The 16520-nt window shown below is 38.5% G+C and overlaps 1 protein-coding gene across 1 annotated transcript; it reads right to left on the reverse strand.

Moving 5' to 3' along the window:
• Positions 1-2685: 2685 nt before the first annotated feature.
• On the reverse strand, positions 2686-16408 carry CNIH1 (cornichon family AMPA receptor auxiliary protein 1). Its single transcript, XM_028505814.2, has 5 exons — positions 16159-16408; positions 11476-11544; positions 6979-7091; positions 5749-5892; positions 2686-3683 (listed from the first exon to the last, which is right to left on the reverse strand). The coding sequence occupies exons 1-5, from the start codon at positions 16237-16239 to the stop codon at positions 3656-3658; spliced, it is 435 nt and encodes a 144-aa protein (XP_028361615.1). The 5' UTR covers positions 16240-16408; the 3' UTR covers positions 2686-3655.
• Between the last annotated feature and the right edge of the window lie 112 nt (positions 16409-16520).

The following is a 16520-nucleotide window of genomic DNA, read 5'->3' on the forward strand; positions in this document are numbered from 1 at the left end:
TAGACATAGCATCAATTTTTTTTCTTTTCCCCCTTTGAAAAGAGTATTTTATATTATTTTTGCTGTCAGAATTTCTAACTTACAACTATACTGTACAACTGACAGAGATGCACGTTTGTGGGTGTTAAATCACACAGAGAAGTACACTTAGATGTGTACTTTTAAAATACAGATCAGTATTTGAATGGGCTGGATCTAGCACAATGCTGTGATGTAGCCACACCTCCGACCAAAGCCCAGCACCCTGCGGGGCACAAAAACGTACACAAAAGTCATTATTTGCACCACGGCAGTAACATTCTATGAACACTGCTCATAAACATAACTGCAGGAGACGAGTTATACCAAAGAAAATATTCTGCTAGTTTCAAAGTATATCTACATCTTTATTTTTACATAAAAAATACTGATTTGAGGAGCAGAGAGGAGCTCTCATGAGAGCTATTAGCACAAGTGGTCAAGATGAAAACTACCGAACAGGCTGTGAGAGAGACAGACACACTGCAGTCTGCCGCGTGCTCTGCTGCTCTGTGCAGGGCCACTGTCAGGGTATCTGAACCTGACTGGCCGGCCTGACAGTTCATGGTATGAACCATGATGTTTCTCAAAGCTTCAGTAACACCTAATATATGTCGAAAGTAGGTTGTCTGGCCATTTCCTATCACACTCCCTTCACATGGAAAATAATTCAAATTTCAAACAAATTAAGAGTTTGTCTACAGCCTGGGAGCCTACTCTCCTCTACCCTGGGATAGCGGATGAAAAAATCCATTCAGCACTATAAAAATCATCAACCGTCACTAATAAAATTCAGATATCGGTACTCAAATGCTTCTACCCCTATACCTTTTTAGTACTAAAAGGACATATTACCATGATATAGCAGTATGACCAAACAGAATAGCTGCTAAATAGACTACATCTGTTATTTAAGATTTCTAACTCAGGAGAATCTATAGTTCCCATAGAAACAAAGCCATTGGTACAAACACAAACCACAGTGTTACAGTAATGGTTTCTGAGAGCTGGAAGTCTCTTAAAGATAAAGCACGTGATATCAAAAGTAATTGTAACAAGAGGACAAAGAGAGTATTAAATAAACAGCTGTCTGCAGAGGGAATTTAATATAAACTAGAAAGGATTACAACCCAGGCTACGTATACCTCAGCTGCACCTGCAGGAATAATACAAGTAAGGCCATGGCAACCCAAAAACAGATTAATGGGTGTGGCGGACACACATGAAATTCGGAGCAAGGAAAAGTTAATGGGTTATTGTCAAATACCAATCAATGTTTTGTTTCTGCTTTCTCTCGAAAGGGACTTAATTGCATAAAACACTAGAGAAGGGAAAGATGAGTAGATATGAGACCATCCAAGTCCTCAATATTCTAATCACTTACATACCTAATTAACAACCTACCACCATGATGGGTGAATGTATCAGTCATCTTTGAGGAATCAACTAAGGACACTACATATCTAGTTATTTTTATTATTATATTTTTTATTGATTTGAGAGGATGGGGGAGAGAGAGAAGGATAGAAAAAAGAAACATTGATTTGCTGTTCCACTTAATTCATGGGCTGCTTATGGGTGCCCTGACCAGGGATCAAACCCACCACCTTGGTGTATCAGGATGATGCTCTAACCAACTCAGCTATGCAGCCAGGGCCTACATACCTAATTTTTGAAGCATGAGAAGGTGGCTTCCACGAATTGCAAATGGTAAACCTGGCATTAATCCTGGACAATATTCTGAAATACATTATTTAAAAGGGTGTTTGTTAAAACTTATAAAGGTTGTGAAAATATTCTGACAGGATCATGAAAGCCCCAGAAAACCTATCGAGTAGAAGGAAGACTTGGCATGTCCCTCATGATCAAAAGTAGTTGCGAACAAGAAAGAGAAAGCAGGCGTGGGCACGGATATAATTAAGTGGATCAGAAACTGAACGACTGCTCACATTCAGAGCATGAACCTTCGGTGCCTCGCAAGTGCTTGTAAGTGCTCTGCTGCATGAGCGGACCCACAGTCAGACCCAAGGTGTTCTCCAGACTATAAAATACAAGGTCTTTAAAGCCTCTGTCATTATGAAATGGTTTGACTCTTCCCATTCTCCTGGTTCTACATCCCCTTCTTCAATATACCGAAACCCAAAACAGGGTACTCTCCCAAATGTGAGGAAGCATTTTTTCACTAACAGAGAGTGAACAGCATCTAATTCTTAGCATCAGGGGTTCTTAGAGTAAGACTTCTACAAAGACATCCATAAACTCCCTTGTTCATTATGTGCAACTTCTATGTCTTGGTTTTCATTCTTTGATCCTTTGTCTACAAAACTTCTGAACTACTTAAACTATTTTCAATTGCCTTAACTTCCTCATCTCAAATAAAGCACAAAAATGCTTATGAAAACATGCAAGCCCTAATTTGCCTGCCTTACAAGCAGCAGCAGCAAAAATTAAGTCATTTTACCTTAAAACCTGCTGTTTCCAAAAGGAAAAAAAATTAGAACATTTTTAGTAATACAATTGTTTTATATTGGTAAGAAAAATGACAATGTTGTGCCATCAATGGTTATGAATCCTGACAAGTGACAACAGAAGATAATGTAGTCATTTAAAAATCTTCCTTTTCAGATCCAGATGTATTAAAAAACAATGTAACACTGTATTATTTTAAAAATTGACAGTAATATGTCTTTATTGTGGATTAAGCAAGTTTATGAAATTGCTATTTGTAATCTTTAAAACAATGCACTGAAAGTAAGTCTTAATTTCAGAGTTTTATTGTATTGCACTAAAGGAACAGCAGGACAGTATAACACAATGTTCTCTTTCATTCAGTTTTGTAAATCTAAAGTACTTGCAAATTCTTAAGACTACCTTTACCACCAGATTAGAACAGTAAGTAATAACCAATTTCTTAGTATGTCTTAAAAATTAAAACACATTTAAAATAGCTTTAAATGCATTCTTCATAAGTAATTCACCATGTTTTTATATCATATTCACTTATGTTTAAGAATTAAAGCAAGTATATTACTCTGATGGAAATATGGGAAATCTCTCATTCATGCAATATATAGGATAATATTCAAGTCAAATGGAAAAAATCCCACTCTTCTTATTTTTTTACTGTATCCATATATAATCATCTACATGATAGATGAGGAAACCCGTGGAGTTTCCCACAGATCAGATATCTATTTTCAGTTCATCAGAAGCACCTGGTATCTACAGCTGATTTGTAATTAGATGGCATTTCAATAAAACCAAAATGAGCCCTACAAGTTCCTATAAACAAAAGCTTCCAATGGACTAAGGACAGTCAGTAATTAATGCGATCATTCAAGGGATTGTGGCTGTTCCTTAAGGAGTGCAAGTTCAAACCTGTCAACACCAGAGGTAATCATTTTATATTAATGTATACGTAATTCCATTTAAATTCTTTATCCGAGTATAACATATGAAAAGTCTTTCCACAAGCAAAAAAAATGTGGAAACATTTAAAAAATAAGGAGTCATTTTTTTTAAGTAACTGATCAGATTCCATAGGCTACTCTTGGAAACAGGATCTTGCTGGATAGAATCCATTCATTTGGTGGCTTTTTGCATGCACTTAACGGAACCAATTCTTCTGTGTGTTGTTCTAAGAGCTCACCAAAACATAGATCATGCTGAAAAGGAAAAAGAAAGCTGTTAATTCAAACATTCCTAATTATAAAAACTAAGAGGACCAAAAACTCAAGTCTGTTCTATACAGTAAACAAGTCTGTGGTATCACACCATCACAGAAAATAAAAAGACCAATGCCAAGTTCACAATATGATTTTAATTTGCATTTATGGACTTTTGCCTAAGGTAGGACTTGGCTTGGTGCATGTGCTATAGTTGTTCCTTATTTCCTTTCCAATTTTAGCAAGCAGAACAGCACAGCTGAAAGCTTAATGGGGGATCAGAGCTTAGAGAAATCCAAAACAGCACACTATGGGAGAGTTGAGTCTATTAATAGAAGCAAGAATCTCCAACACCTGGCTTCCTGCCAGATTAGGTCTTCTCTACACATGATCTCCTTGCATCCTCCAGGCAGTCCTAGGTGAGTACTATTATTATCCCCATTTTACAGACAGAAATGGTCAACTATGGAACTTTCCCATTAGAGAAAGGCTCTAGGCAACAAGAGTGGGGTTAAAAAGTGGGACAAACAAAATAAAAACCAACATCCATTTGACTTAGGCTTAAGGACTACCAGACAATTCTACAGAAAGACTGATGTGGAAAAAGTGTGCTTCAAAATCATGTATCTCTAAATGATTTCAAGGAGTTAAGCAAACTCAATAGACAATTTAAAACAGAAATGAATGCCCTAGTGGCATCATCTCCTGGTGTGCATTTTCCCACACTGTGCACCTCCAATTTTACCATTTATCCAATCATTCATTTCCTTCAACAATGTTTTTTAAGTGCCTACTATATGCCAGCACTGTTCCGGACAGTTGCTACAGAAACCCTAAAAATGAAGACAAGAAATCAGAATGACACATGGAGCTTCACTTTTCAGAAGATTCACTACCTTTGTTTCACATAAGAGTGACATCTGTAGATACACTAAAGGATACTCATTTTTCACAGTTATAACTTCCAAAAGCCTAAGAATAACTTTACCCTAAATTTCATCTAACCCTCCTTCATGCATCTTTCTCTACAATGGAAATTTATGTCATGTGAAGAGAACTATGAACATAAACCTACCACATTAATACTTAGCAAGTTTTCAAGTAACAAACAGGAGAGGGAATGAAAGCCAGTTATTATAACAATTTCATCTCATACAGCTACTTTCCTTCATATTTTGAAAATCAGCTGGAAAAGCCCTCTCTAATTGAATATAAACCAGCAAAAGATGAGAAAAGTATATTCATATCACTTAAAGAAAAACTGTAACTCCACACCTGACAATGTCCTTTTCTGGTTTCACTAAGCAGCCATTCCACCTCACCTACAGCATGCTTACAGAAAGGCTTCCCAAGCGGGGCCAGTTTGGCCCCACAGGACACATTTTTTATTATTATGCCTGGGGAAGGGGGTGCTACTGGCTAGTCGGGGGAGGACACGGATGCTGCTAAATCTCCTACAATGCACAGGACAGCTCCCTACAACCAGGATTTATCCAGCCTAAAATTTCAACAGTGCTGAAGCTGAGACACCCCAGCCTAGAGGAATGACAGAAATCCATTATATTAGAAAAAGAGAAAAAGTGATTATTGTACCATCCCATAAGACAGAACTATTTCTTTCTTTTATCACATTCAGGTCAAGCAAACCGTAAGATAAAGGGCAGAACATAGAGTTTATGGAGAATGATAAAGAAAAAATTAAACACAATCTTGAGACTGATTTTTTTTTCAAACTCACCAAACAATATTCCCCCAAAGCCATCACTTTACCATGGAGAAAGAGGATTCTCCTTCACTCACTGGATGAATCTGAAAACTTAGGAAGCAGCATCCCTCACCAAACTATTTGCCTCTGACAGCATACCAGTTGGCTGCCTTGGCGATTACCAGCATATTCATATTCCAAGTATGTGGATTTGCTGGTGTGCACTGTCATTACTGGTTACCACCATTCAAGGCACTGGGTTATTCTTCAAGTGGATTCTAAAGTGTTAAGATCATAATGCCTGCAAACTTTTTAGACAGTGAAGTGAAATCATGTTTTCATTTTATTTTTTAAACTTACCCGTATAGGTAGTAAAAAAAGGCTAGAAGATAAAAAGCTAACTTGCACCATCCTTCTTTCTGACAGTATGCTAGAATGTCTGCATTCATGATCGTTGTAGGGTCATACAGTCCTGGTCCACTCATCACTGGTCTACTCATATACCTGGAACAAATACCATCCATTAGCCACTCAAAAGGGAGCAAACCTTCAGGATGGAAAGGAGAGTTTTCCCCTAATATTTGTTACAAGAGGTGGTCCACACAGGGAAGAACATTTTTAGTTAGAAGTGGAGTTCTTTCCTTTTATCATCTTAATTTTAAAACTAGAGCTCCTAAATGAGCAGAACAAGACAGCTAAACAAGTCACATCTGGTCTCCTCTACACTTGATGGGAAATCCAAGAAAAAGAGGAATACCTATAAAAAGGAAATAAAATTTTTCTTTTAACTTTTTATTTTCACATAATTTTAGACTTACAGAAAATGGACATAAACACTTCGACCCAGGCGTTCCAAATGTTCACACTTACCACACTGGCTTTATCCTTCTCTTCCTCATTTTATCTCTAAACATGCTCACTTTTTTAAACCATTTCAGAGTCAGCTACAGACGTGATACCATTTTACTCCTAAACTCTTCTTCAGTATTTATTTCCTAAAATCGAGGGCAATGAGATTTTCATGTCTATTTAAAAGAAAAAATTCTAACTCCACAGAGATCAAATAGACCTTTTAGAAGTTATGAAATATGCATGTTTTTATAAGTAACCAAATTTAAAATCATAAACATGGAGAAAAAAGTTAGACACACACTATATATATAGATTGATATGAAGTTCAAAGACATGCAAAATTAACCTAAGTTTTTAGAAGTCAGTGCTTCTTCTTGGAAAGAACAGAGGTGACTGACTGGGATGGGGCACAAGGCAACCTCCCAGGGGTTAGAACTGCTGTATGTCTCAATCTGGGGGGTGGTTTCACAGGTATATCAATTCATTGAGCTGTACACTTCAGACTTACACACGTTATTGTATGTAAGTTATAACTCATTTTTTTAAAAACCTTTAAAGAGCAATAATGTAAGCTCTTTAAGAGGGATTAAATCAGTTATTTGCTCACTCACTTGATTTTTAAAATAAATACCAGCTAATTTTCATTTTTTACTTAGGTCACTCACATGTAAGATCACCACATTAACCACAGCATAATTAAAATGTAGGAAAAGTATCAGAAGTATATCTAAATATTACCTCCAAATATGATATGCCAAGAGGGGCATATTGAGCCCCAGTGTCAGCCACTCTGCTGCACAAAGAAACATGACACAGAAGAAAGCATGGATGAGGTACTCTGGGAGTACGAGCTGGAAGAAAAACACAAGCCAGTTAGTTATCAAAACGCCTGGACAAAAATCAATTGCTAATTTGGAAAGCAGGTGGCAACCAAGTTTCCATAATGAAAAATTACTGTTTTCTTAGAATCAGAGATGAAAGATGCTACCGAGTGTCATTCCCGTATTTAACTTTTTACCAAAGGCAAGATTACAAGCAAACAGATCAGAGAATAGAGCTTGCATTAAAAAAATAAGATAAAACCTAAAATTTAAAACTCAAATTCTTAAAGCAATAGGTTATATTATACAAAGTTACCACCCAGATTATTCAGCTATTTGCTAATCAACTGGAATACTTTTTTTCCACCATTCAAAATTGATAAAAATACAAAAGAGATATCTGATCACATGCAACATGATATTTAAAAAACCCACAAAAACTCCCCTCAAGAAGTTTACGCATTAGTGTTTTTAAGTCTTTAACAGAAAGCAGGAATGCCATATGTACAGTATTTAACAAATCACATCACATTACCACAGAGTAACTTTTCAATGGAAAGCCAACAGCCAATAACCTCAGCACAGTCAGGGAGGAAAGACCTCTAATACGCACAATGCAAACGACGTGCTTTCTGCAATGTAGGAGGGAAAAGACTGAGTTCTAACCCGTGAAATTGAAACTTCCCCCAGTTCCTGAGCTTCCATTCATTCTTACACGGCCTTCCTGTTTCTTTAAGCCTGCTTTCCAATGAAATGCTACAGACAGGTCAGACCAGTAGAAGAAGCTCAGAATTCAAGAACAAAATCTTTTGATAGTAGGTAGTATTAAGTAAGGAAAAATTAAATCAAGCAAATTGCTTTTTATAAAATGACCAGGAGTTAATGCTTTGCTTTAATTTATCTTTCTCATCCTAAAGATATCAGCCTAATGACTTTGTTAAGTAAAAAAACCAACATCTTAGTGTCACAGGTTCGATTCCCAGTCAGGGTACATGCCTGGGTTGCAGGCCATGACACCCAGCAACCGCACATTAATGTTTCTCTCTCTCTTTCTCCCTCCCTTCCCTCTCTAAAATTAAATAAATAAAATCTCTAAAAAAAAAAAACCCAACATCTTTCGTTGCAAGTTGCAGCCAAAGGACTTCCTACAAGTCACAGCTGCAAGGCCAGTTTCTCAACTGTCTGCATCATATCAAATTAAAGTTAATGTTATATGAATCCTCAACATTATCAGATCTTTCCTTAGAGGAAACCATAGCTGCAGAAATAATATAGTTATACTCTGTATTTCAGTCCATTTTCTAAAACTCCCAAATTACTTTTTCCAGTTAAAAGGTATAGAGAAAAGTTTTCAGTAAGTACTATTTTAAATGAAATCCCAGTAAAACCAACTAATCCACACCACTAACTAGATATTTTCTACAAACTTAAGTATATACATTTGTAAATAGCACTAACCTGTAAGCCAGCATTTATTTAACATCAAAGTTAAACATCTACAGTCTCTAAACAAGAAAATGTCCATAGGCAATCTTTAAAACTCAATGACTACAACTAGGACAAACCAAAGGGAAAAAAAGACATGTTATTAGGAGTTCTACCACAGCTGCTGTTTATAATCCTAGTTTAAATTACAGGACTTTTCTTTTAAGTAAAGAAAATTAAAATTGGCCCTCTAAAAGCCAACTGATACCTAACAATAAAAATTATCATCCAAGTTTTCATCCTACACTTACTGGCTGAGGTACGGGGAGAGAATACTTTTGAAAGCATGATCCCTACTGATCTGAAACGACACAAGTAAGAGTGAAAATAATCTGCAACTCCACCAGTTCTCATTTGAAACAGGTGCCACACCCACTTCCCCCCTCCCAAAAAAGGTCCAAAAACTTTTATTATGCACCTCTCATAAAAACCAGTCCTCTCTGATCATTCTTTAATGACAAAAATTTTCCTGTAAGTGGCACAAAAGTTGTTCCACTTAGGAACTAACATTTAATTTACACAAAAACTAGTGTTCAGAAAACAATACCTCATGCAAATATGGCTGAAATGATAGCACTTAACATGCAAATCATATTCTCCTCTAATTAGGTTTCACATTTTTTAAAATAATGGTATTTGTCTTCCCTCATACTTTGGCAGAATTGTCAAAACAAATTTTTAATAGGGAAAACTGTCAGATGCACTGCTAAAGCCAATTATCGGCACCCTACCCATGACACAACGCGTGTTTGCAGGAAAACTTCCTTCGCACCCACTGCAGCATTAGGGTGTCCCAAGCACTTCTTTTCTACATGAGAATCTCTTTCCATTAAGAAAAGCCAGCAATCACGGTTTATGTTAAAATGAAATGAGTCCCTCTTAAATTTATAATAAATTAGGAAAATACAAGAGCTTGGGCTTAAAAATAAAGCTCTCTAGGTTCAAACTCAGGCTCTCCCTTAGCGGTGTGACCTTGGGCTGAGTGCTTTCATCTCACTAGGCCTCAGTCTACTCTCCAATTCATGAAAACAACAATACGCACATATGAGAACTGGAGGGCAAAACCCAGGTAAAGATGCTCCGCTCAGAGCCTGGGACCCAGGAAGCCCAGCAGGCACTCATCTGATTCCAGCTATTATCCTCGTCATCATTTGTATTTTTGAAGTAATGAAAAGCCAAAGAAGACCGAATACTATTATTCAACAGCTGTGAAAGAAGAAATCTCAGTTTCTAAATGTCTTTGTAACAATTAGTTTCAACAGAATGGTGTCCTCCAATGAGCGTTACTTTCCAATGAGAAGGCGACATCTCATATTTTGTTTCCTAAGAGCAAGGTGACATCTCATATTTTGTTTCCTAAGAGCAGAGGACAGCTAATTAAAGTTAATACTTTTAAATGTATCTACTCAAGTCATACTGTGACAGTTCTTTAAAGACCAACTAGAAATCTATTCCATCATTTATATTTATCTGGGAAACAACAATAAAGTAGCAAACAAACTTTATAGAAACTTTCACCCTTTTTCATCTCATGGCATACCTGAACTAATTACTAAACTTCTGCAGCACACCAAAAAGTATATTTTTTGTCAATCTAACAAAATAGGTATAATTTTTATTCATTCACAGCAGACAGCTATTGTTCTATTGGCTGTTGTCATTTTTTTTTTATGACAACCCAAGGGAAAAGAGGTCGGTGCCCCAACTAGTCAGGTATTGCATGTTTTAAAAATTCTTGCGGCACACCAAATGAAAATCACTGTTATAGACTCTTTTCCAAATAAAATCTCTCTAGCAAGCTAGTGAATGCAGTTTGACACAACTGAAGTCTACACAAGTTCTCATCTTCATGAAGGCATTTTTAAAGATAAACTGTTGTATTCTATTTCTCAAAAATATACCCACCGCTTTCTTACACCTTCCAGTTTCTGACCAGCTAGGTAAAAGTGAACCCCTACAGGCTAAAGAGGAATCTTCCTAAATGAGGTAAATGAAGTAAAAAATATAGAAAGAACCCTCAAGCACAACAGATCCAAATTATTATTAAACTAGGGCTCAGAATGTAGGTAAGTCAGGTCTGTTTTAGAAATTTAGAGTGGATCTGTATTAGAAATAATTACATAGACATCTGCATACAAATGGTTATCTACAAAATTCTGGCAGGATGAGTGCAGAGATCAGCATCACTGCAAGATTGCAGAGCCTGAGAACAGAGCTATCTACCTAAACAGGCTCTGAATAAATGCAGCTGAAACAGTGAATTAATTCCAGAACAGACATAACCAAAAATAAAACTAGACAGGGTACTCAAGACTCCCTCACAGTAACAACAGGTAAATATCTCACTGCCTATTAAAGTCATTTTATGTTAACCAACTGTTGAATACTGTACTGAAAATTTAATATAGAAGTGCCTATGGCTCTAACATTTTTTAAAAATGTATAAGCATTTAACAGCTTTCCCTACTTGACTGGGCCAGCAAGCATTTGCATAAAATATGAAATTTCATGAAATCATAACCTCAACAGGCATATGAATGAGCACAACAAACAGAACATTTTACAAATACAAATGCCTAACCCTCCCCATGAAATGAACGTAGCATTAAAACATTAAACTAAAAAGCAGTACACACCTTTAATGCAATTTTGACTCTTTTAATCTTTTTGACCTTTTCAACTGTCTTTGGCCGACAATGTAAAAAGCAGATTGGAAGAATGTTAGTACGACAGCTGACAAGATCACCAGCAGATTAATAATAGTCAGAATAGTCAAGCAGGACAGGAAAAAGAATATTTTTTAAAAGTGCATGTTTCAAAAAGTACAAATATATCATGCTACTGAGACTACTGGCCATTTTCAAATTATATCATGTTAAAAGCAAAAAGGGCTTTAAAATCTAAAGAAAAATCCAATACCGTAACTTACAGGATTCAGGGTATTACACTGGTCTATAGGATTCTTGTAATCAGTCTTCAGCTCATCAAATGCTATAATCTACAATAAAATTAAAAGAGTTAGGATCTCTCACTTTAATAAAGAGAAGCAACAGACCTGCCCCATCATCAAATAATAATTGAATAAAGTTAATAAAACAAAAGGAAAAGTGTACCGACATTACATGTGCCATTTACAGCAAAGTCAACATGAACTAATCCAGAACCAGACTCAGATTTAAACTAAAAATACGTTTATATTACCACTAAAATGATCTGACACCACTGTGACAAACACCTTCAATTTTCCATTTTTTTCTATGCCTCTTCCAAGTTATTCTGACTTGAAATGATCTTCGCCCCACCCACAACTATTTATCAAAATTCCTCTTTATCCTAAAAAAACCTCCTTCCTCTGTCAACTCCTCTCTGCAGGAGATTCCCTTGGGCAGGCCTAAGTGCCTATCTAACTTCCCAACAGCACAGAGCGTTATAATGCTGCCAATATAGTATTCCTTGCATCAGAGAAGAGTACTGATGTACGGGCTGTGTGCCCCTCCAGACTGTGACCCGCAGGATGAAGTGTTAATTATCTGGGCATGCCCCTCCCTTGTCACACTGTTCAGTGGGACGCTAGAGATGGACTCCCATGCTTCAATGTGTTCCCTTTTGTGCCCGAACACATAACATTTCAAAGTCCTGCTTCCATCTGGAAATGCAAGAAATGGTCTCAGAATAGAGAAACACCAGGGGTTACTCAACACCATGGCCAGACCACCACGCACAGGACTGCGGTTTCTACACAGGACAACAGGCCACATGGGGTCTCCGAGCCAGCCCAGGCTCCTGCTGCCAAGCACCCTGGCACGGGCTCTGCACCCAGAAACTCTGTCTGTTCAGGAGGGAGGATTCTTCTGCCCCAAGAGGCATCTTGTTCCCATTCACCTACAGGCACCATACAGGCAAGAGTAGAGCCCCGTTCAAGGCCACTATAAAGGTGATCAGTCTGACCTCCTTGCAAGTCCTATGCACATTCCTACCAGAGGTGGGTCATTTCATCCGGTCACCAAACCAAAGACTGAGTAAGGGTAAGCCCAGATAAGACAAGTTTCTCACATGAGTGAAACAGTTACAAATGTGATAAGAGGAGAGAGACTGCACCCACTTAAAATACAAGGCAAAAATGCTTTTGTCCAGACTTGAGAAATGAGGCTTTAACAAGCAAGGTCACTAAACAAAGAGCTTCAAAATGTACTAAAATATCAAAATAGGGGCAAGGTACCGTTGTGGTATTAAAATAAAAAGCCAAAGGCACCAAGTATATGGGGAAGGTTTTTTAGTTGCTACCACTAGTCACCTGGGGGACATAGAACCTAATCCACCCTCCCTCTTGTGGGTTACAAATAGCATCTTTATTATGTGTGATGGTGTTACTCGATATTACCAGTAACCAATGGAGTCATATATTTCTAGATTTTAACATGCTGTTTGATTTCCCTATTAAGGTTCTGAGCTTCAGAAAAAAATGAGTTTTTCTTTAATTACATAAAACTCACCAACCTGACCTAATAAAAATGTTAACTAAATAGGAATAGAAGGAAAATAATTAGACATCAAAATGTAAACTCCATGAAGGCAAAGATTTTCACTGCTATGCCCAAGGGCCTAAAATAGTGCCTGGCACACACTTAAGTGTTTAATCAATATTTATTGAATGTAAGGAAGGGAAAAAGAAAAAAAATAGCCCTATGCTAAAAAAAAAAAAAAAAGTATGGGACACACCAAAAGGAATTTTCCTCTGCTAATAATCCCTAACATATATTAAGTGTTGTAAATATAAATGTACAGCCCTGATTTGGTGTGGCTCAGTTGCTGGGTGTTGTCCTGCACAGTGAAAGGTTGCCGCGGGATTCCCAGTCAGGGCGTGTGCCTGGGTGGCAGGTCTGTCCCCAGCTGGGATGCACACAAGAAGAAACCAATGCATGGATGGATGTCTCTCTCACATCGATGTTTCTCTCCCTCTTTCTCCCTCCCTTCCATTTTCTCTAAAAATAAATAAATAAAATCTTTTTAAAAATATATGAACATACAATTAGAAGATACTAATTTCTGATTATTTATGGACACTATTAGTCAGTTGCCGGACATTAGCTGTGACATATCCCCAATGCGTTTTAGCAATCAAGTTCAAGATAAGGACCATGATCAAAGATACAATTACTTGCCTATAACAAGATCCGATTTAATAGCAGAATACAAACCTTATGTTTTAAAACTAACCTTTTTTAAGACATTATTCTTTTTAAAGATTTTATTTAGAGAGAGAAGAAGGCAGGGAGAGAAACAATGATGTGTGAGGGAGAGAAACACTGATTGGTGCCCAACTGGGGAGATGCCCAACCAACTGAGCCACACCAGTCAGGGCTAAAACTAACCTCTTTTTTATTGTACATTTTCTTCAGGTGATTTCAAGGGCTCTTTTAATGAGTATGTTGCTGAATTGGCTTCTGTTTGAGAACTATAAACTAGCTTTCAAAACTCTTCTGAAAAGATTTGTTAAACTAATGGTTTTCAAATCCTTTTGCAACTGTGCGTCTGGACAAAGATGTTCACAAAATTTCCCACAGAAGTGCAAACACAGTAAAACAGATAAATCCCTAAAAATACCAAACCACCCAATTGAGGATAACTTCAGATCTGATGGACATCTTTAGGGAATGACTTCTGCATTTTTACCTTTCAAGTAAGTCTGTGCTCCCAACTCTATTCCCCACAGAGCATCGATCACGTGAATTAGGACTGAACTGACAGATGTTATCATCAGCATAAAAAACATCTCTCACACAAAAATTAATGTAAACAGAATTTTGTGCATTTATACTCAAAATTTCCAAATGAGTCTTATGATAAATAAACCACCTTAGAAAATAAACAGAAGGTTTTGTAGTAGACTGAAAAATTAAATCTATTTACTTAGAATTTTCTATTTGCTCCCAAAGAATGGATAATCCTCTGGACCACTAAGAAATTCCTAAGGATAAAAGCTCTCCACTAATACGTAGAGTACAAATAATTTTTCTTTTTGATTCTAAAACAGGACTTAAAATTATCTACTTCACCCAGGCACAGATTCATTTCAAAGCTAAAATTGCCGATTTTTTAAAAGTGCAGTTCAGGTTTTCCTTAAGCTGAGCACAACCTGGTTCAAAATGTAAAAACAAGGCCATCCACGCCTCTCTTCTAAGAATCCTCATCACTCAGAAAACAAAGAGGATCAAGCAGGAAGTGATTTAAGTCCACATCTACAGATGGAAGGGAGCCACACACTTCAGTTTCATCAGAGGCTTGCACAGCCGGGAGCTAGTCTGCATTCCAGATTATCTTCATTTATTGTTCTTCCACCAATGAGCCTAAAATGCTCTTCCAGTTACTGGTTCCTACTGGCAAGCATTTTGAAGGAGCAGTTACTTAACAGCTCACATAAGCATTCCCCACTACACAAACGGTTGAGTTCTTAACAATTACAATCGCACTCTTTAGCAAAAGGAAATGGATTTGTGATCTCACTCTACCTTTGACATTATCTTTGTGCAAGACACTGCTGCCATTTAAATAACTCTGTCCCTTTATGTCCCATAAACAAATCCTTGTTATGGGCATAAAACCTGATTTAAAATTCACATGACAGTGAACATGCCCAATCATTCAAATTAAGGCCAATATTCCAGAAGATAGCACAATAGAAAGAGGGGGACAGAAGCAAATATAAATTTTTAATGAATGCTGATTTCCAGAAGGCTGCTTTTAATTTTGCGCTAGAACAGGATTCCTTAAAAATCTCTTGTAGAAATGTATCACTGGTAATTTAGTTGTTCCTTCCCGGGACCAGTAAGGATGTGCTTTCTATCCTTCAGCATGTTAGTAAAAGAAGGAAAAAAATGTCCCTAGAGGAGCTTAATTAAAACTATCTTTACTAAATCAAGCTACCCAAAATAGAGGTGGCTATGAAGACTGTCTCTTGAGAAGATCCGGCGGTCAAAGTATGATTTAGGGGAAAAGTTCGGACATGAGGTCAACAAAGTAATCAATCCAGTCTGCGCCAAAGTTCACACGCAAACAATCCGAAAACAGTGATTCTACTTGAAGATCACCCAACAAGTGGTGACAAGCAGACTGGAAATTCACCTAAAGTAGTATCACATTTGTGTCATATTCCTGCAGACACCCGAAAAGAAAGTCAGTCTGTATTAGTAAGTCGAAAAACTTCATTTCCGCTAAGAACGGAGCGTGCCTCTCTGGGCCCCTGACTGCCTGCCGGGGGATGCGGAATCCGGAGGTGCCGAGCGGTACCCCAGCCCAAGGTCCGCGCCTGCGAAGAGGGGTCCCGCAGGGCCCGTCGGATCGTGACCGCCACACCCAGCGAGAAGCTGCGCGTGTGGCCTGCGCGGGGACCCAGCCCGCGCATCCATCGAACCACCCACGCCTAGTGTCTTCCAGGACCTGCACCCCCGGCCTACCGACCGAGGGCGTAGACCATGGGCAGCGCAGCCTGCACCACCCCGGCCCTGCCCCGCCCCACTGTCCTCGGCCAACAGTAGCCACCCCAACCGCGGGCCCGCAGCGTGAAGAGCTGCGCCGCCGCCTCGCCCTCCGTACCCCGGCGCCAGTTACTCACGTGCCAGATGGCGAAGAAGATGAGTGCGGCAGTGAGCAGAAGCGCCAGCATGTAGCAGAAGGCCGCGAATGTGAACGCCATGGCCGGGGAGGAGGAGCAGGGAGCAGCGCTGGTGCCAGCGGAGAAAGACGGCGCAGGGCCCTCTGGGTAAAACCATTCACTTCCCGCGGCCACAGCCAAGACCGCTGCTGCTGCCGCTGCCGCTGCCGCTGCCGCCGCCGCTGCGGCGCCCGCCCTCCAGCGCGCCTGCGCATTGACTTTGGTGCCCCGGCGCCCTCTAATGGTAGCCGTCTGCTTGCACTTAGGTTGTCCGCACAGCTGATTGAAATTTCCTTCCTTATCTTGTTAATTCTTTGAATAAA

Source organism: Phyllostomus discolor, chromosome 1, assembly GCF_004126475.2.
Source record: "Phyllostomus discolor isolate MPI-MPIP mPhyDis1 chromosome 1, mPhyDis1.pri.v3, whole genome shotgun sequence".
In the NCBI taxonomy this organism is placed as follows: domain Eukaryota; kingdom Metazoa; phylum Chordata; class Mammalia; order Chiroptera; family Phyllostomidae; genus Phyllostomus; species Phyllostomus discolor.

What these genes read in the sequence shown, in the direction of transcription:
- CNIH1 (XM_028505814.2), bottom strand. Translation starts at nt 16,239, where the DNA reads ATGGCGTTCACATTCGCGGCCTTCTGCTACATGCTGGCGCTTCTGCTC. An exon ending in TTGGCATATCATATTTGGAG is followed by an intron (nt 5,893 to 6,978) that starts GTAATATTTAGA and finishes TATTTGTTCCAG; the next exon opens with GTATATGAGTAGACCAGTGA. An exon ending in TTTTTTTACTACCTATACGG is followed by an intron (nt 3,684 to 5,748) that starts GTAAGTTTAAAA and finishes TTTCCTTTTCAG; the next exon opens with CATGATCTATGTTTTGGTGA.